This window comes from Oncorhynchus clarkii, chromosome 8, assembly GCF_045791955.1.
Source record: "Oncorhynchus clarkii lewisi isolate Uvic-CL-2024 chromosome 8, UVic_Ocla_1.0, whole genome shotgun sequence".
Lineage (NCBI taxonomy): Eukaryota > Metazoa > Chordata > Actinopteri > Salmoniformes > Salmonidae > Oncorhynchus > Oncorhynchus clarkii.
Window position 1 is genome coordinate 1,419,941 of NC_092154.1, and position 21,825 is coordinate 1,441,765.

The 21,825-nt window shown below is 45.7% G+C and overlaps 1 protein-coding gene across 5 annotated transcripts in view; it reads right to left on the bottom strand.

The window, feature by feature from the left end:
* The window catches only part of LOC139415456 (high mobility group nucleosomal binding domain 3), a 42,565-nt gene extending 21,434 nt beyond the window's left edge, over positions 1-21,131 (bottom strand). For 3 of the 5 annotated variants that reach the window (XM_071163547.1, XM_071163544.1, XM_071163542.1), the window contains exons 1-3: positions 21,020-21,131; positions 4,734-4,799; positions 4,353-4,382 (exon numbers count right to left, since the gene is read on the bottom strand). In XM_071163547.1, coding sequence (XP_071019648.1) covers positions 4,353-4,382; positions 4,734-4,799; positions 21,020-21,034 — 111 coding nt within the window. In that variant the 5' untranslated portion in view covers positions 21,035-21,131. The remainder of the gene's footprint in view (positions 1-4,352; positions 4,383-4,733; positions 4,800-21,019) is intronic. The other 2 variants (XM_071163546.1, XM_071163545.1) reach the window with 1 other exon arrangement.
* Between the last annotated feature and the right edge of the window lie 694 nt (positions 21,132-21,825).

A 21,825-nucleotide genomic window follows, 5' to 3' on the forward strand; every position in this document is an offset into this window, starting at 1 on the left:
AATTAGAACGCTCTTTTCCAAAGCTCCATTAAAACGCTCCTTTCCAAAGCTCTATTAGAATGCTCCTTTCCAAAGCCCCCATTATAACGCTCCTTTCCAAAGCTCTATTAGAACGCTCCATTAGAACACTCCTTTCCAACGCTCCATTAGAACGCTCCATTAGAACGCTACTTTCCAAAGCCCCCATTAGAACGCTCCTTTCCAAAGCTCCATTAGAACGCTCCTTTCCAACGCTCCATTAGAACACTCCTTTCCAAAGCTCTATTAGAAAGCGCCTTTCCAACGCTCCATTAGAACGCTCCTTTCCAAAGCTCCTTTCCAAAGCTCTATTAGAACGCTCCATTAGAAGGCTCCTTTCCAAAGACCCCATTAAAACACTCCTTTCCAACGCTCCATTACAACGCTCCTTTCCTACGCTCCTTTCCAAAGCCCCCATTAGAACGCTCCTTTCCAAAGACCCCATTAGAACGCTCATTTCCAACACTACATTAGAATGCTCCTTTCCAAAGACCCCATTAGAACACTCCTTTCCAACGCTCCATTAGAACGCTCCTTTCCAACGCTCCATTAGAACGCTCCTTTCCAACGCTCCATTAGAACGCTCCTTTCCAAAGCTCCATTAGAACGCTCCTTTCCAAAGCCCCCATTAGAACGCTGATTTCCAACGCTCCATTAGAATGCTCCTTTCCAACGCTCCATTAGAACGCTCCATTAGAACGCTCCTTTCCAACGCTCCATTAGAACGCTCCTTTCCAACGCTCCATCAGAAAGCTCCTTTCCAAAGCCCCCATTAGAACGCTCCTTTCCAACGCTCCATTAGAACGCTCCTTTCCAACGCATCCATTAGAACGCTCCTTTCCAACGCTCCATTAGAATGCTCCTTTCCAACGCTCCATTAGAACGCTCCATTAGAACGCTCCTTTCCAAAGCCCCCATTAGAAGGCTCCATTAGAACGCTCCATTCCAACGCTCCATTAGAAGGCTCCTTTCTAAAGCTCTATTAGAACGCGCCGTTCCAACGCTCCATTAGAAGGCTCCTTTCTAAAGCTTTATTAGAACGCGCCGTTCCAACGCTCCATTAGAACGCTCCTTTCCAACGCTCCATTAGAACGCTCCTTTCCAACGCTCCATTAGAACGCTCCTGTCCAACGCTCCATTAGAACGCTCCTTTCCAAAGCTCCATTAGAACGCTCCTTTCCAAAGCCCCCATTAGAACGCTCCTTTCCAAAGCCCCCATTAGAACGCTCCTTTCCAAAGCCCCCATTAGAACGCTCCTTTCCAAAGCCCCCATTAGAACGCTCCTTTCCAAAGCCCCCATTAGCGCTCCTTTCCAAAGCCCCCATTAGAACGCTCCTTTCCAACGCTCCATTAGAACGCTCCTTTCCAAAGCTCCATTAGAAAGCTCCTTTCCAAAGCCCCCATTAGAACGCTCCTTTCCAACGCTCCATTAGAACGCTCCTTTCCAAAGCCCCCATTAGAACGCTCCATTAGAACGCTCCATTCCAACGCTCCATTAGAACGCTCCTTTCCAAAGCTCTATTAGAACGCGTCGTTCCAACGCTCCATTAGAACGCTCCTTTCCAACGCCTCCATTAGAACGCTCCCTTCCAACGCTCCATTAGAACGCTCAAATCAGAACTCCTTTCCAACGCTCCATTAGAACGCTACTTTCCAACGCCTCCATTAGAACGCACCTTTCCAACGCTCCATTAGAACGCTCAAATCAGAACTCCTTTCCAACGCTCTATTAGAACACTCCTTTCCAAAGCCCCAATTAGAACACTACAATCCAATGCTCCATTAGATCGCTCCTTTCCAAAGCCCCAATTAGAACACTCCTTTCCAAAGCTCCATTAGAACGCTCCTTTCCAAAGCTCTATTAGAATGCGCCTTTCCAACGCTCCATTAGAACGCTCCTTTACAACGCTCCTTTCCAAAGCCCCCATTAGAACGCTCCTTTCCAAAGCTCTATTAGAACGCTCCATTAGAACGCTCCTTTCCAACGCTCCATTAGAACGCTCCATTAGAAGGCTCCTTTCCAAAGCCCCCATTAGAACGCTCCTTTCCAACGCTCCATTAGAACGCTCCTTTCCAACGCTCCATTAGAACGCTCCTTTCCAAAGCTCTATTAGAAAGCGCCTTTCCAACGCTCCTTTCCAAAGCTCAATTAGAACGCTCCATTAGAACGCTCCTTTCCAACGCTCCATTAGAACGCTCCTTTCCAAAGCTCCTTTCCAAAGACCCCATTAGAACACTCCTTTCCAACTCTCCATTAGAATGCTCCTTTCCAACGCTCCATTAGAACGCTCCTTTCCAACGCCCCATTAGAACACTCCTTTCCAACGCTCCATTAGAACGCTCCTTTCCAAAGCCCCCATTAGAACGCTCCATTTCCTTTCCAAAGCTCTAACGCTCCTTTCCTCCTTTCCAAAGCCCCCGCTCCTTTCCAACGCCTCCATTAGAACGCTCCTTTCCAACGCTCCATTAGAACGCTCCATTAGAACGCTCCTTTCCAACGCTCCACTAGAACGCTCATTTACAACGCTCCACTAGAACGCTCCAAAGCCCCCATTAGAACGCTTTTCCTTAGAACGCTCCTTTCCAACGCTCCATTAGAACGCTGCTTTCCAAAGACCCCATTAGAACGCTCCTTTCCAACGCTAAATTAGAACGCTCCTTTCCAACGCTCCTTTCCAAAGCCCCCATTAGAACACTCCTTTCCAAAGACCCCAGTAGAACACTCCTTTCCAACGCTCCATTAGAACGCACCATTAGAACGCTCCGCTCCTTTCCAACGCTCCATTAGAACGCTCCTTTCCAACGCTCCATTAGAACGCTCCATTAGAACGCTCCTTTCCAACGCTCCACTAGAACGCTCATTTACAACGCTCCACTAGAACGCTCCTTTCCAAAGCCCCCATTAGAACGCTCCTTTCCAAAGCCCCCATTAGAACGCTCCTTTCCAACGCTCCATTAGAACGCTGCTTTCCAAAGACCCCATTAGAACGCTCCTTTCCAACGCTAAATTAGAACGCTCCTTTCCAACGCTCCTTTCCAAAGCCCCCATTAGAACCCCATTAGAACGCACTCCTTTCCAAAGCTCCTTTCCGAAGCTCTATTAGAACGCTCCTTTCCAAGAACGCTCCATTCCAACGCTCCATTAGTACGTTCCTTTCCAAAGCCCCCATTAGAACACTCCTTTCCAAAGCTCCTTTCCAAAGCTCTATTAGAACGCTCCTTTCCAAAGCCCCCATTAGAACGCTCCTTTCCAAAGCCCCCATTAGAACACTCCTTTCCAAAGCTATTAGAACGCGCCTTTCCAACGCTCCATTAGAACGCTCCTTTCCAACGCTCCATTAGAACGCTCCTTTCCAACGCTCCTTTCCAACGCTCCATTAGAACGCTCCTTTCCAACGCTCCTTTCCAAAGCCCCCATTAGAACGCTCCTTTCCAACGCTCCATTAGAACGCTCCTTTCCAACGCTCCTTTCCAACGCTCCATTAGAACGCTCCATTAGAACGCTCCATTAGAACGCTCCTTTCCAATGCTCCTTTCCAAAGCTCTATTAGAACGCGCCACTCCAAAGCTCTATTAGAACGCTCCTTTCCAAACGCTCAATTAGAACACTCCTTACCAACACTCCATTAGAACACTCCTTTCCAACGCTCCATTAGAACACTCCTTTCCAACGCTCCATTCGAACGCTCCTTTCCAAAGCCCCCATTAGCACGCTCCTTTCCAAAGCCCCCATTAGCACGCTCCTTTCCAAAGCCCCCATTAGAACACTCCTTTCCAACGCTCCATTAGAACGCTCCATTAGAACGCTCCTTTCCAAAGCTCCATTAGAACACTCCTTTCCAACACTCCTTTCCAACAGTTCTGGTAAGTGTATATACAGTGGGGCAAAAAAGTATTTAGTCAGCCACCAATTATGCAAGTTCTCCCACTTAAAAAGATGAAGCCTGTAATTTTCATCATAGGTACACTTCAACTATGACAGACAAAATTAGAAAAAAATCCAGAAAATCACATTGTAGGGTTTTTAAACTAAATACTTTTTGCCCCACTGTATATAAATGTTAGATCAGAATGAATCCAACAGATTGTTAATATTGTAGAGCTCCTAACATCACTCCTGATGGCTGTGAGAAAGCATTTCGCTACACTCGCATTAACATCTGCTAACCATGTGTATGTGACAAATAAAATTTGATTTGATTTGATAAAATTTGATTTGATTTGATTTGAAACTGTGACCCCACAGATTACGCCTGGCCCTAGAGTTGAGCAACAACCTGAGAGACAGCAGAGAGGAGAGGAGGGATGGAGGAAGAGGGAATTATTCAACTTACCGATGACAACCTCTCTGATCGCCTGGTGGGCTACAGAAGGAGAGACAGAGAGAGACACACAGAGAAACAGAGAGATAGAGACACAGAGAGAGAGACACAGAAACACAGAGAGAGAGAGACACACACAGAGAAACACAGAGAGAGAGACAGAGACACACACAGACACACACACAGGGAGCGAGAGGGGGAAAGGGGACAGGGGGCATATCAGTTATGTGTTGAGGGGCCTGTAGTGTGTGGGATTGGATAGAGTGTGTATGTAAGATACCTCTTCATGTATCAGTGAGTGTTTGCTGAATGGACTGTGTGTGGTGACTGTGGTCCATTAGAAGTGCGTTTGCTGCTGTTTAAAAACACACAAACACGACACAGAGCTCCTACCTCCTGCTTGGTGACCTTCTGCTTGGTGACCTTGGAGGCATCCTTGGCATGGGCCCCTTCAGGAGACTAAAAGAAACGCAGACAGGAGAGTTAGATTTCAACACACTTCATCCACACCGCGTAACGACAGCTAACTAAAAAGTGACATGGAATTTATTTTCTTTTGAGTGACTTATTTTTTCACCTTTATTTAACCAGGTAGACCAGTTCTCATTTACAACTGCGACCAAGATAAAAGCAAACAAACACAGTTACACAAGCAAACGTACAATAATCGTCAATAAGACAATAGAAAATAAAAATAGATCCATGTACAGTGTGTGCAAATGTAGAAGAGTAGGGAGGTAAGGCAATAAATAGGCCATAGAGGCAAAAAATGATTACAATTTGGCGTTAACACTGGAGTGATAGATGTGCAGATGATGATGTGCAAGTAGAGATACTGGGGTGCAAAAGAGCAAAAGAGCAAGAGGATAAATAACAATATGGGGATGAGGTAGTTGGGTGTGCTATTTACAGATTGGATGTGTACAGGTACAGTGATCGGTAAGCTGCTCTGACAGCTGATGCTAAAAGCTAGTGAGGGAGCTATAAGACTCCAGCTTCAGTGATTTTTGTAATTCCTTCCAGTTATTGGCAGCAGAGAACTGGAAGAAAATGTGGCCAAAGTAAGTGTTGGCTTTGGGGATGACCAGTGCAATGTACCTGCTGGAGCAGGTGCTACGGGTGGGTGTTGCTATGGTGACCAGTGAGCTGAGATAAGGCGGGGCTTTACCTTATAGATGACCTGGAGCCAGTGGGTTTGGCGACGAATATATAGTGAGCGCCAGCCAGCGAGAGCATAGAGGTCGCAGTGGTAGATAGTATATGGGGCTTTGGTGACAAAACAGATGGCACTGTGATAGCAAAATGGATGCAGTCTGAGTAGTGTCGGGGGCTATTTTGGAAATGACATCGCCGAAGTCAAGGATCAGCAGAATAGTCAGTTTTAGGAGGGTATGTTTGGCAGCATGAGCGAAGGAGTCTATGTTGCGAAATAGGAAGTTGATTCTAGATTTCATTTTGGATTGGAGATGTTTAATGTGATTCTGGAAGGAGAGTTTACAGTCTAACCAGACACCTAGGTATTTGTAGTTGTCCACATATTGTAAGTTGAAACCGTCCAGAGTAGTGATGCTAGTCGGGCGGGCAGGTGCAGGCAGCAATCAGAGCATGCACTTAGTTTTACTTGCATTTAAAAGCAGTTGGAAGCCACGGAAGTAGTGTTGTATGACATTGAAGCTCGTCTGGAGGTTAGTTAACACAGTGTCCAAAGAAGGGCCAGAAGTACACAGAATGGTGTCATCTGCGTAGAGGTGGATCAGCGACTCACCAGCAGAAAGAGCGACATCATTGATATATACAGAGAAAGGAGTCGGCCCGAGGATTGAACCCTGTGGCGCCCCCATAGAGACTGCCAGAGGTCTGGACAACAGGCCATCCGATTTGACATATTGAACTCTGTCTGAGAAGTAGTTGGTGAACCAGGCGAGGCAGTCATTTGAGAAGTCAAGGCTGTCGAGTCTGCCGATACGAATGCGGTGATTGACAGAGTCGAAAGCCTTGGCCAGGTCAATGAAGACGGATGCACAGTACTGTCTTTTTCGATGTCGGTTAGGATATCGTTTAGGACCTTGAGCGTGGCTGAGGTGCACCCATGACCAGCTCGGAAACCAGATTGCATAGTGGAGAAGGTATGGTGGGATTCGAAACGGTGATCTGTTTAATAACTTGGCTTTTGAAGACTTTAGAAAGACCTATATCCATCCTGCCCCGGCCTAACAGTTTGGTTCCACCCCCTTTGAAGAGGGGTATGACCGCGGCAGCTTTCCAATCTTCTCAGACGATACGAAAGAGAGGTTGAATAGGCTAGTAATAGGGGTTGCAACAATTTCGCCAGATAATTTCAGAAAGATAGGGTCCAGATTGTCTAGCCCGGCTGATTTGTAGGGGTCCAGATTTTGCAGCTCTTTCAGAACATCGCTGTTTGGATTTGGGTGAAGGAGAAATTAGGGGGGGGGGGGGGCTTGGGCAAGTTGCTTCGGGGGGTGCTGAGGTGTTGGCCGGGGTAGGGGTAGCCAGGTGGAAAGCATGGCCAGTCGTGAAGAATTTCATGCTTATTGAAATTCTCGATTATCGTAGATTCATCGGTGGTGGCAGTGTTTCCTATCCTCAGTGTAGTGGGCAGCTGGGAGGAGGTGCTCTTGTTCTCCATGGACTTTACAGTGTCCCAGAACTTTTTGGAATTAGTGTTACAGGAAGCTAATTTCTGTTTGAAAAAGCCTTAGCTTTCCTGACTGACTACATTGGTTCCTGACTTACCTTATATGTATAGCCACTGTACCGTATAGCCAGTATACTGTATAACAGGTGAGGCTCCAGGTCAATCACAGATATGTCAGCATTCGACATCCAGGAACACACACACACCGGTTTCACAGCTGGAAGTACCAAGTTTCTCAAGGATGAACCTGTCTGGGAAACCTGCCTCTAGACTGGAGCAGATAGCTTCTTGACTAACAGGCTGACTACACCACTCGCGTCGTGTGTGTGCGAGCGTTGCAAAATAAATTTAGAAATCTATATTATTCAATTATTGCACCCACACTGCTCGCACACGCTAACGAGCATCTGTGTTGTAAATAGAAGTCAGTTCTATTTGTGATGCAGATCGCGTTGCAGGTCCTGCCACTCCCATCTCCTCATTGGTTTATAGAAGCAGGTACCTACGTGCCATCTCCTCATTGGTTATACCCATGTGGGTGACTGAAAGACGAACGAGGTCAGTGGCGGTAATGTACCTAATTTATGAAAGTTGTCAATTGCAATATAAAGTCAATAGAAGAAAAAGCCTAGAAGGAGGGGAGATGACTAGAAACAATTCGGTTAACTGTTTTATGTGTGGATTAATTGTCAGAGTGGAGGACCTTGTCCATTTCAGTTAAAATAACAACTCAATGTTTATATCCCAGGACAAATTAGATAGCAAGTGCAAGCTAGCTAAATTGACATAAATGTTTAATGCTTTTCGACCTGTCCCCAAATTAATGTAATTGGTTCAGAGTTTGTTTTGATATTTTGACCTGCATGTTGTGATCGTGTTTGGTGTCGGGGGACAAAATAAATTTATGCACGATGGCGCACGCTCGCAGCTGGTTTGGGATCCGTGTTAGAGATAAAGATTATTACTGAAGATGAGAGGAGAGAGTGAAGAAGAGAGAGGGCATAGAACTAGAGATCATGAATCCCAGCAGATACAATCTCTCAGCCTCAGGGGCAGTGGAGATGAGAACGTTACAATAACATAGATGAGGTCATACAGTGACCCTGGACATCACAGATCATGCCAGTATTGTATAAATGAGAGGAATTGTGTTTACTATGGTCTGTCATTGATAAGGAGGAATTTAGAACCTGTCACACACACACCTAGGCAGATGTGTAAACAGTAGGGCTGGGCGATATGGCCTTAATATCATCACAGTAGTGGTGAAATGGTTCACAAAACACACAGTTCGGTTTCAATACATCGACAAAATAAATGCCCGAGAAATATGTCATTTGTATTTAGATTTTCCATTTATTATAATAGTAAGTATGCGTAGCTTGAATTCCCTGGAGCATACGGAAACAAAGGGACAACAAAAAACCGCAGTGCCTTTGTCAGCCTTAGTATTCTGTGTTTTCTTTATTATTTTGGTTAGGCCAGGGTGTGACATGGGGGATTTATGTGTTTTGTCTTATCTAGGGTTTTTGTAGTCTATGGGGTTGTGTTCAGTTGATTGTTCTAGGTAAGTCTATGGTTGCCTGGCAGGTGTTTATCGTTGTCTCTGATTGGGAACCATATTTAGGCAGCCATATTCTTTAGGTATCTTGTGGGTGATTGTTCCGGTCTCTGTGTTTTGCACCAGTTAGGACTGTTTCGGTTTTTCCCACGTTCTCTTATTTTGTAGTGTTCACGTTGTCATCTTTCATTAAAGATGTTTATAAATAACCATGCTGCATTTTGGTCCTCCTCTCCTTCCCAGGAAGAAAATCGTGACAGCCTTATAACATGAAATAAAACAGTCATTTAAAACAGATCTTCAACAGGAGTGCATAGTCCAGCAGCATATCAACATTAAGTCACGTAGCTGTGCCTTAAAATAGGACCAATGGACTGGTTACTTAGATTTATCAGATTCAAGTTTTTCTTCAAGAAGATGATCTGCAGTGAGCACAGATGGGCTTAGCTGTGGAGAACACCCGCTCATGTTGTTGCCTGAAGGCCGTGAAGAGAAGTAGTTTCCGATTGGTTGCCGTTTAATCCACCAGTTCCTGGATGGGAGACCAGATGCTGCTGGAAGTGGTGTTGGAGGGCCAGTAGGAGGCACTCTTTCCTCTGGTCTAAAAAATTATCCTGTGTAGGGTGCCGTCTTTCGGATGGGACGTTAAACGGGTGTCCTGACTCTGAGGTCATTAAAGATCCCATTGCACTTATTGTAAGAGTAGGGGTGTTAACCCTGGTGTCCTGGCTAAATTCCCAATCTGGCCCTCAAACCATCACAGTCACCTAATAATCCCCAGTTTACAACTGGCTCATTCATCCCCCTCCTCTCTCCTGTAACTATTCCCCAGGTTGTTGCTGCAAATGAGAATGTGTTCAGTCAACTTACCTGGTAAAATAACAAATATGAAGGAATTAGCAGTTCGCTATTTAAGCTAATTGCGGCTACGACGCTCTTTTCCTTCATAACTAATGAGCTGCAGACAACTATAAAACTTTATTACTACGTGGATATTTATCCCACGTTAATTTATACGCCATTGGTTTATGCAATAATATATTTTATTTTTAAAAAATGTATACAATGAAATAATTTTTCCTAGCTATAATATATGATTAATGTTTTGTTCAGTTCGCAGTTCACCGTGGACCCTGTACCGAACGGTTCAATATGAATAAATATACCGTGGACCCTGTACCGAACGGTTCAATATGAATAAATGTACCGTGGACCGAACGGTTCAATATGAATAAATGTACCGTGGACCCTGTACCGAACGGTTCAATATGAATAAATATACCGTGGACCCTGTACCGAACGGTTCAATAATAATAAATGTACCGTGGACCCTGTACCGAACGGTTCAATATGAATAAATGTACCGTGGACCGAACGGTTCAATATGAATAAATGTACCGTGGACCGAACGGTTCAATATGAATAAATGTACCATGGACCGAACGGTTCAATATGAATAAATGTACCGTGGACCGAACGGTTCAATATGAATAAATGTACCGTGGACCCTGTACCGAACGGTTCAATATGAATAAATGTACCGTGGACGCTGTACCGAACGGTTCAATATGAATAAATGTACCGTGGACCCTGTACCGAACGGTTCAATATGAATAAATGTACCGTGGACCCTGTACCGAACGGTTCAATATGAATAAATGTACCGTGGACCCTGTACCGAACGGTTCAATATGAATAAATGTACCGTGGACCCTGTACCGAACGGTTCAATATGAATAAATGTACCGTGGACCCTGTACCGAACGGTTCAATATGAATAAATGTACCGTGGACCCTGTACCGAACGGTTCAATATGAATAAATGTACCGTGGACCGAACGGTTCAATATGAATAAATGTACCGTTTCACCCTTATGTCACAGTAAAAAAATAATAATAATTACAACAAAAAAAATGGACGGAATGATGCCAATTTATATTTTTGGAATAATGAAAGTTCGAAATGTGCTTTATGAGTTGTGACCCTAGGGTGGCAACACATACATTCTGAGTAATGTCAATGGGTCTTTCTCCATTCTGATTGTCTTATACTGTTCAATTCAACCTAAAATACATTATTATCCTGCACCGATTTGAGATCATTTCCACACTGCCAAGTAGGACTGCACGATATGAACAAAAAAATTATCATCTAGGCCTTATTTTTAGCCAAATGTTGCAATTGCGATTTGACTTGCGATTTAGAGCAAAACAATTGGCTGAACTACTGGAATTATTTTCATTCTATAGTTAGAATATAATAGTGGGAACTTTGAATACAGTTTGACATAGCAACAAATTAAAATGCCAGAGAGGAGTTACTGGGACAGGATAGGAGCTATAAATCAAATCTAGGATTTGATTTGATTTGACTGGGACAGGGTAAGAGCTATAAATCAAATCTAGGATTTGATTTGACTGGGACAGGGTAGGAGCTATAAATCAAATCTAGGTTTTGATTTGATTTGATTTGACTGGGACAGGGTAGGAGCTATAAATCAAATCTAGGTTTTGATTTGATTTGACTGGGACAGGGTAGGAGCTATAAATCAAATCTAGGTTTTGATTTGATTTGACTGGGACAGGGTAGGAGCTATAAACCAAATCTAGGTTTTGATTTGATTTGACTGGGACAGGGTAGGAGCTATAAACCCTATAATCTTTGGCTACATTGAATGTTCTCCTAGCTACATGAAGTAGCTAACATATTCTTGCTTTGCATATTTCATTTGGAAAATACTGTTGCACAAAAAACATGCAGATGTAGGTCTACACCATCATTGGTATTATCAGGCAGTATAGCTAGTTATGTTAGCTATGCATTTATTAGCCAGGTAGAGATTAGCAATTAGAAATGAGCAATTAGCAGCTAACAAGATTTAGGCCCAACTTGCTAAGAAAAAGGACAAACTAGCTTTTTGCAGATGTAAGAAACAAACTAATAATGTAATTATATAAAGCTAGTGGATTCACAGTGCATTCAGAAAGTATTCAGACCCCTTCTCTTCTTCCACATTGTTACGTAACCTTATTCTACAATTGATTAATAAGGATCAGAAACCTTTTTTTTCTTCTTCAATTTTCACCTAAAATGACATATCCAACTGCCTGTAGCTCAGGACCTGAAGCAGGGATATGCTATTGATACAATTTGAAGTTTGTGGAAATGTGAAATTAATATAGGAGAACATAACACATTAGATCTGGTAAAAGATAATACATCTTTGAAATGCAAAATAAATGTAATATTCCATGTGAAAGAAGATTGGGTTTTGGCCACTAGATGGCAGCAGTGTATGTGCAAAGTTTTAGACTGATTCAATGAACCATTGTATTTCAGTTCAAAATGTTGTATCAAGATTTCCCAAATGTGCCTATTTGGTTTATTAATAGATTCATAATTGTGCACCCTCCTCAAACAACATGGTATTATTTCACTGTAAATTGGACAGTGCAGTTAGATTAAAAATAATTGAAGCTTTCTGTCCATATCAGATATGTCCTGGGCAGTTCTTGTTACAACCTCTAAACACATTAGGCTACGTTAGCAGAACCATCCCGCAGTCACCTGTAGAGGTTAAATACACATTTTCCTAAGCAATCTACAGAATACCTCATTATGACAAAGTGAAAACAGGTTTAGACATTTTTGCAAATGTATTACAAATAAAAAAACAGAAATATCTTATTTTAAAAAGTATTCAGCCCCTTTGCTATGAGACTCTAAATTTAGCTCAGGTGCATCCTGTCTCCATTGATCATCCTTGAGATGTTTCTACTACTTGATCGGAGCCCACCTGTGGTAAATCCAATTGATTTGACATGATTTGGAAACCAAGCCATGAGGTCCGTAGAGCTCCGAGACAGGATTGTGTCGAGGCACAGATCTGGGGAAGGGTATCAAATAAATGGCTGTAGCATTGAAGGTCCACAAGAACATAGTGGCCTCAGTCATTCTTAAATGGAAGAAGTTTGGAACCACCAAGACTCTTCCTAGAGCTGGCCGTGGGGCCAGACTGAGCAATCAGGGGGAGAAGGGCCTTGGTCAGGGTGGTGACCAAGATCCTGATCGTCACACTGGCAGAGCTCTACAGTTCCTCAGTAGAGATGGAAGAGTTGTTCCAGAAGGACAACCAACTCTGCAGCAATCCACCAATCATGCCTTTATGGTAGAGAGGCTAGACGGAGGCCACTCCTCAGTAAAAAGGCACATGACAGCCCACCTGGAGTTTACCAAAAGGCATCAAAGGCACTCTCAGACCATGAGAAACAAGACTTTCTGGTCTGATGAAACCAAGTTGAACTCTTTGGCCTGAATGCCAAGTGTCACGTCTAGAGGAAACCTGGTACCATCCCTACGGTGAAGCATGGTGGTGGCATCATCATGCTGTGGCGATGTTTTTCAGAGGTAGGGACTGGGAGACTAGTCAGGATCAAGGGAAAGATGAACAGAGCAAAGTACAGAGAGAGATCCTTGATTAAAACCTCAGACTGGGGCGAAGGTTCACCTTCATACAGGACAACGACCCAAAGCACACAGCTAAGACAATACAGGAGTGGCTTCGGGACAAGTTTCTGAATGTCTTCGAGTGGCCCAGCCAGAGCCTGGACCCGATAAAACATCTCTGGAGAAACCTGAAAATAGCTGTGCAGCAACACTGCCCATCCAACCTGACAGAGCATGAGAGGATCTGCAGAGAAGAATGGGAGAAACTCCCCAAATACAGGTGTGCCAAACTTGTAGCATCATACCCAAGAAGACTCGCTGACAAAGGTGCTTCAAGGGGGTGTCCTCGGATGGGGCCACAACGTCTCCTGACCCCTCCTGTCGCAGCCTCCAGTATTTATGCTGCAGTAGTTTGTGTCGGGGGGCTAGGGTCAGTTTGTTATATCTGGAGTACTTCTCCTGTCCTATTCGGTGTCCTGTGTGAATTTAAGTGTGCTTTCTCTAATTCTCTCTCGGACCGTGCCTCAGGATTACCTGACATGACTCCTTGCTGTCCCCAGTCCACCTGGCCGTGCTGCTGCTCCAGTTTCAACTGTTCTGCCTGTGATTATTATTATTTGACCATGCTGGTCATTTATGAACATTTGAACATCTTGGCCATGTTCTGTTATAATTTCCACCCGGCACAGCCAGAAGAGCCTGGTTCCTCTCTAGGTTTCTTCCTAGGTTTTGGCCTTTCTAGGGAGTTTTTCCTAGCCACCGTGCTTCTACACCTGCATTGCTTGCTGTTTGGGGTTTTAGGCGGAGTTTCTGTACAGCACTTTGAGATATCAGCTGATGTACGAAGGGCTATATAAATACATTTGATTTCATTCAAAGTACTTAAAGGGTCTGAACACTGTAAATTAGTTTTTATATAGATATATAAAAAATGAGAATAAAAAAAAAAAATCTGTTTTTGTTTTGTCATTATGAGGTGGGAAAAAAACCAATTGAATCCATTTTAGAATAAGGCTGTATTCAAAATGTTGGCAAAGTCAACGGGTCTGAAAACTTTCCGAACGCAAAGTGAAAACAGCCGTCATCAACACTGTTGCGATATTGACCATGCAGACTGAACACAGCGGTCTCCTGGTCGAGGAACAACAAATGAGCTTCTTGAGTGACAGGGGGCGGGGCAGGTAGGCTAGTGTGTAGGCAGTTAGGCTAGTGTGTAGGCAGGTAGGCTAGTGTGTAGGCAGGTAGGCTAGTGTGTAGGCAGGTTGGCTAGTGCGTAGGCAGGTTGGCTAGTGTGTAGAGAGCTAGACAGGTAGGCTGGAAGGTATGAAGACAGCTAGGCAGGTAGGCAGGTGTGTAGCCAGCTAGGAAGCTCAGCAGGTAGGCAGACAGCTAGGCAAGCAGCTAGGCAGGTAGGTAAGCAGCTATGCAGACAGCTAGGCAGCTAAGCAGCTAGGCAGACAGCTAGGCAGACAGCAGGTAGGTAAGCAGTTAGGCAGACAGCTAGGAAGCTTGGCAGGTAGGCAGACAGCTAGATAGCTCGGCAGGTAGGTAAGCAGCTAGGCAGACAGCTAGGCAGGTAGGTAAGCAGCTAGGCAGACGGGTAGGCAGACGGGTAGGCAGACGGGTAGGCAGCGGTGTAGGCAGGTAGGCGGGTGTGTAGGCAGGTGTGTAGCCAGCTAGGCAGGTGTGTAGGAAGGTAGGCAGGTGTGTAGGAAGGTAGGCAGCTCGGCAGGCAGGTAGGTAGGCACATGTGTAAGCAGCTATGCGGGAAGGTGTGGCGGTAGATAGGCAGACTGCTAGGCAGGTGTGGAGGCTGCTAGACAGCTTGGCAGGCAGGTGTGTAGACAGCGGTGTAGGCAGGTAGGCTGGTGTGTAGACAGCTTGGCAGGCGGGTGTGTAGACAGGTAGCTAGGTAGACAGCTAGTCCAGTGTGTGGGCAGGCAGACAGCTAGGCAGGTGTGTAGAAAGGTAGGCAAGTAGCGAGCTAGGCAGGGAGACTGCTAGGCAGGTGTGGAGGTAGATAGGTAGACAGCTAGGCAGACAGCTAGGCATATGTCTAGACAGACAGCTAGGCAGGTGTGTAGGCAGCTAGACAGGTAGGTAGGTAGGTTGGTAGGTAGGTAGGTAGGTAGGTAAACAGCTAGGCAGGTGTGTAGACAGCTAGGCAGCTGTTGAGGTAGATAGGTAGACAGCTAAGCAGACAGACAGCTAGGCAGGTGTCTAGACAGACAGCTAGGCAGGTGTGTAGCCAGCTAGGCAGGTATTTAGGCAGCTAGGCAGGTAGACAGCTCAACAGGTAGGTAGGTAGACAGACAGCTTGGCAGGCAGGTGTGTAGGCAGGTAGGCTGGTGTGTAGGCAGGAAGACAGGTAGGCAGGCAGGTAAACAGCTAGGCGGGTGTGTAGACAGCTAGGCAGGTAGGTAGGCAGCTCGGCAGGTAGGTAGAAAGCTGGGCAGGTAGGTAGGTAGACAGACAGCTTGGCAGGCAGGTGTGTAGGCAGGTAGGCTGGTGTGTAGGCAGGAAGACAGGTAGGTAGGCAGCTCGGTAGGTAGGTAGGTAGGCAGCTCGGCAGGTGTGGAGACAGGTAGGCAGCAGCCCATCTATGGTCTTCCTCTCAGTAAAACAGGCAAATGCCTCAGAATGATGTATTGATGACCTCCAACCCTCTCTTTCTCGCTCTGTCCTCAGAGGGAAACGTTGTAAAACAGCCCACTTCTTATAACAATACCCCGACCCTGTGTGTTCCCTAATACAATGCACCACAGCCACAAACAAATGGCTGTTTTGATAGGCTATTGCTGCCCTCTATAACCAGCCCCAATCCCTCTCCCCCTCCTCTCCTCTCCTCTCGCTCTGTAGGTTTTGAATGTCAGTGTGGTTATATATGGGTCTGAAAGGCGACAGAGAGAGGGAGGGTGAAGGAGGAAGAAGAGGGTGTCGCTGTAAAATTGGATGGGCTGTCTGTGGTGTGAGTGTGATGGGCTGTCTGTGGTGTGAATGTGATGGGCTGCCTGTGGTGTGAGTGTGATGGGCTGTCTGTGGTGTGAGTGTGATGGTCTGTCTGTGGTGTGAGTGTGTGTGTGTGTGTGTGTGTGTGTGTAGGGTAACATAATAGTTATGAATAAAGTGACACAGTGACCAATGAGAAGCAGAGGATCCAGAGACCTCATAAAGACAAACTATAACTATACAGTATCAGAGCCTAACATATCCAACTGCCTGTAGCTCAGGACCTGAAGCAGGGATATGCTATTGATACAATTTGAAGTTTGTGGAAATGTGAAATTAATATAGGAGAACATAACACATTAGATCTGGTAAAAGATAATACATCTTTGAAATGCAAAATAAATGTAATATTCCATGTGAAAGAAGATTGGGTTTTGGCCACTAGATGGCAGCAGTGTATGTGCAAAGTTTTAGACTGATTCAATGAACCATTGTATTTCAGTTCAAAATGTTGTATCAAGATTTCCCAAATGTGCCTATTTGGTTTATTAATAGATTCATAATTGTGCACCCTCCTCAAACAACATGGTATTATTTCACTGTAAATTGGACAGTGCAGTTAGATTAAAAATAATTGAAGCTTTCTGTCCATATCAGATATGTCCTGGGCAGTTCTTGTTACAACCTCTAAACACATTAGGCTACGTTAGCAGAACCATCCCGCAGTCACCTGTAGAGGTTAAATACACATTTTCCTAAGCAATCTACAGAATACCTCATTATGACAAAGTGAAAACAGGTTTAGACATTTTTGCAAATGTATTACAAATAAAAAAACAGAAATATCTTATTTTAAAAAGTATTCAGCCCCTTTGCTATGAGACTCTAAATTTAGCTCAGGTGCATCCTGTCTCCATTGATCATCCTTGAGATGTTTCTACTACTTGATCGGAGCCCACCTGTGGTAAATCCAATTGATTTGACATGATTTGGAAACCAAGCCATGAGGTCCGTAGAGCTCCGAGACAGGATTGTGTCGAGGCACAGATCTGGGGAAGGGTATCAAATAAATGGCTGTAGCATTGAAGGTCCACAAGAACATAGTGGCCTCAGTCATTCTTAAATGGAAGAAGTTTGGAACCACCAAGACTCTTCCTAGAGCTGGCCGTGGGGCCAGACTGAGCAATCAGGGGGAGAAGGGCCTTGGTCAGGGTGGTGACCAAGATCCTGATCGTCACACTGGCAGAGCTCTACAGTTCCTCAGTAGAGATGGAAGAGTTGTTCCAGAAGGACAACCAACTCTGCAGCAATCCACCAATCATGCCTTTATGGTAGAGAGGCTAGACGGAGGCCACTCCTCAGTAAAAAGGCACATGACAGCCCACCTGGAGTTTACCAAAAGGCATCAAAGGCACTCTCAGACCATGAGAAACAAGACTTTCTGGTCTGATGAAACCAAGTTGAACTCTTTGGCCTGAATGCCAAGTGTCACGTCTAGAGGAAACCTGGTACCATCCCTACGGTGAAGCATGGTGGTGGCATCATCATGCTGTGGCGATGTTTTTCAGAGGTAGGGACTGGGAGACTAGTCAGGATCAAGGGAAAGATGAACAGAGCAAAGTACAGAGAGAGATCCTTGATTAAAACCTCAGACTGGGGCGAAGGTTCACCTTCATACAGGACAACGACCCAAAGCACACAGCTAAGACAATACAGGAGTGGCTTCGGGACAAGTTTCTGAATGTCTTCGAGTGGCCCAGCCAGAGCCTGGACCCGATAAAACATCTCTGGAGAAACCTGAAAATAGCTGTGCAGCAACACTGCCCATCCAACCTGACAGAGCATGAGAGGATCTGCAGAGAAGAATGGGAGAAACTCCCCAAATACAGGTGTGCCAAACTTGTAGCATCATACCCAAGAAGACTCGCTGACAAAGGTGCTTCAAGGGGGTGTCCTCGGATGGGGCCACAACGTCTCCTGACCCCTCCTGTCGCAGCCTCCAGTATTTATGCTGCAGTAGTTTGTGTCGGGGGGCTAGGGTCAGTTTGTTATATCTGGAGTACTTCTCCTGTCCTATTCGGTGTCCTGTGTGAATTTAAGTGTGCTTTCTCTAATTCTCTCTCGGACCGTGCCTCAGGATTACCTGACATGACTCCTTGCTGTCCCCAGTCCACCTGGCCGTGCTGCTGCTCCAGTTTCAACTGTTCTGCCTGTGATTATTATTATTTGACCATGCTGGTCATTTATGAACATTTGAACATCTTGGCCATGTTCTGTTATAATTTCCACCCGGCACAGCCAGAAGAGCCTGGTTCCTCTCTAGGTTTCTTCCTAGGTTTTGGCCTTTCTAGGGAGTTTTTCCTAGCCACCGTGCTTCTACACCTGCATTGCTTGCTGTTTGGGGTTTTAGGCGGAGTTTCTGTACAGCACTTTGAGATATCAGCTGATGTACGAAGGGCTATATAAATACATTTGATTTCATTCAAAGTACTTAAAGGGTCTGAACACTGTAAATTAGTTTTTATATAGATATATAAAAAATGAGAATAAAAAAAAAAAAATCTGTTTTTGTTTTGTCATTATGAGGTGGGAAAAAAACCAATTGAATCCATTTTAGAATAAGGCTGTATTCAAAATGTTGGCAAAGTCAACGGGTCTGAAAACTTTCCGAACGCAAAGTGAAAACAGCCGTCATCAACACTGTTGCGATATTGACCATGCAGACTGAACACAGCGGTCTCCTGGTCGAGGAACAACAAATGAGCTTCTTGAGTGACAGGGGGCGGGGCAGGTAGGCTAGTGTGTAGGCAGTTAGGCTAGTGTGTAGGCAGGTAGGCTAGTGTGTAGGCAGGTAGGCTAGTGTGTAGGCAGGTTGGCTAGTGCGTAGGCAGGTTGGCTAGTGTGTAGAGAGCTAGACAGGTAGGCTGGAAGGTATGAAGACAGCTAGGCAGGTAGGCAGGTGTGTAGCCAGCTAGGAAGCTCAGCAGGTAGGCAGACAGCTAGGCAAGCAGCTAGGCAGGTAGGTAAGCAGCTATGCAGACAGCTAGGCAGCTAAGCAGCTAGGCAGACAGCTAGGCAGACAGCAGGTAGGTAAGCAGTTAGGCAGACAGCTAGGAAGCTTGGCAGGTAGGCAGACAGCTAGATAGCTCGGCAGGTAGGTAAGCAGCTAGGCAGACAGCTAGGCAGGTAGGTAAGCAGCTAGGCAGACGGGTAGGCAGACGGGTAGGCAGACGGGTAGGCAGCGGTGTAGGCAGGTAGGCGGGTGTGTAGGCAGGTGTGTAGCCAGCTAGGCAGGTGTGTAGGAAGGTAGGCAGGTGTGTAGGAAGGTAGGCAGCTCGGCAGGCAGGTAGGTAGGCACATGTGTAAGCAGCTATGCGGGAAGGTGTGGCGGTAGATAGGCAGACTGCTAGGCAGGTGTGGAGGCTGCTAGACAGCTTGGCAGGCAGGTGTGTAGACAGCGGTGTAGGCAGGTAGGCTGGTGTGTAGACAGCTTGGCAGGCGGGTGTGTAGACAGGTAGCTAGGTAGACAGCTAGTCCAGTGTGTGGGCAGGCAGACAGCTAGGCAGGTGTGTAGAAAGGTAGGCAAGTAGCGAGCTAGGCAGGGAGACTGCTAGGCAGGTGTGGAGGTAGATAGGTAGACAGCTAGGCAGACAGCTAGGCATATGTCTAGACAGACAGCTAGGCAGGTGTGTAGGCAGCTAGACAGGTAGGTAGGTAGGTTGGTAGGTAGGTAGGTAGGTAGGTAAACAGCTAGGCAGGTGTGTAGACAGCTAGGCAGCTGTTGAGGTAGATAGGTAGACAGCTAAGCAGACAGACAGCTAGGCAGGTGTCTAGACAGACAGCTAGGCAGGTGTGTAGCCAGCTAGGCAGGTATTTAGGCAGCTAGGCAGGTAGACAGCTCAACAGGTAGGTAGGTAGACAGACAGCTTGGCAGGCAGGTGTGTAGGCAGGTAGGCTGGTGTGTAGGCAGGAAGACAGGTAGGCAGGCAGGTAAACAGCTAGGCGGGTGTGTAGACAGCTAGGCAGGTAGGTAGGCAGCTCGGCAGGTAGGTAGAAAGCTGGGCAGGTAGGTAGGTAGACAGACAGCTTGGCAGGCAGGTGTGTAGGCAGGTAGGCTGGTGTGTAGGCAGGAAGACAGGTAGGTAGGCAGCTCGGTAGGTAGGTAGGTAGGCAGCTCGGCAGGTGTGGAGACAGGTAGGCAGCAGCCCATCTATGGTCTTCCTCTCAGTAAAACAGGCAAATGCCTCAGAATGATGTATTGATGACCTCCAACCCTCTCTTTCTCGCTCTGTCCTCAGAGGGAAACGTTGTAAAACAGCCCACTTCTTATAACAATACCCCGACCCTGTGTGTTCCCTAATACAATGCACCACAGCCACAAACAAATGGCTGTTTTGATAGGCTATTGCTGCCCTCTATAACCAGCCCCAATCCCTCTCCCCCTCCTCTCCTCTCCTCTCGCTCTGTAGGTTTTGAATGTCAGTGTGGTTATATATGGGTCTGAAAGGCGACAGAGAGAGGGAGGGTGAAGGAGGAAGAAGAGGGTGTCGCTGTAAAATTGTTTTATAATACTACAAAATAAGTAAAGGCAGACATCTGTCCTTCATACACAGATTAAGCCCATCGGTGAAACGGACACACTAACACGCAGTCACTAAGGAATAAAGCGGTCACTTTAAAATTAAGCTGCGACAGTGTGGCACTCATCCCTACCGGCTGGATGGGTGACATTCCGGAGCGCGAGAAGTGCACGGAGTGGTGACAGACTTTCTGGTGTGGGTGGACAGGCAGGAAGGGGACAGTGGCCAACACACCGGCCACGGAGAGCAGGGGCTTAGACATAAAACACACCGAATAACACGGAGGAATGCCGACATGTCTAGCGCATCCCCTCTAGACTCCCCTCCCGATCAAACGGTCACAACTGAACCGTTCTAACCGGCAATGTTCCGGGTCGGCGTCGCTAAATAGAACCAATGGGAGGCAGCGACACAGTGCGATCCTCTCTCGAATACAACATAAACTACATTCACAAGTAGTATCGGTTTAAAAACAGCCAGACTCACCTTCCTTTTAGGCATGTTGTGCTACAGAAATATTATTCCCTCCAGAGGATCGAAGAGTTCAACCAGCAGGTCCACGGCGCAAGCTGAGAACTGTCACCACACACTGGATCAATACGAAACACCTTCCATAACCACATGCTAATCATATGTAGACCGTTATCTCTGCCTATAGGCCAGACACACAAACGTTGCTCCTGTATATGCCACGGGATTGGTCGAGCCCCCTGTATGCAAATATTACAACAGCAATCATTGGTTGAGAATAGGATTCTATGGTGCGTCTGATTGGCTACAAGCTCTTGGTAAGCAAATCACAGCTTCTTCATGGTAATGAACAGAAGAGAAGAAAGACCAGAAGAAAGGTATTCTAGGTGTCTCTGGGTAGTGTAGGCTGGAAGGGAACGAGCCAGAACGATGACACTAAAACAGTCTGAAGGGAAGAGCTGTTTAAACACACTAACAACCAAGAACAATCAATAAAACAAAACACATTGATTAGGAGGAGCTATATTCCTCACTGATTCACCTGGATTGTCCTGCAACACTTTGATTAGGTTGATACAGAATAGTTCTATATTTCTGCTTCAGAAACTCTGAGGTTAACAACTAGTTCATACTCCCACACTAGATCAAGTATGACAAGAATATTCAATCAATGCAAAGACTGAATATTAGTGTTTTTATAGTTTAATGGATACATTTATTAAATCCATAATTGCAGCATCAACACATATTCACAGGACAAAAGTCCCTGGAAAACCTAGAGTGAATAAATGAATGACTCCCAAATCACATCCCTGATGATA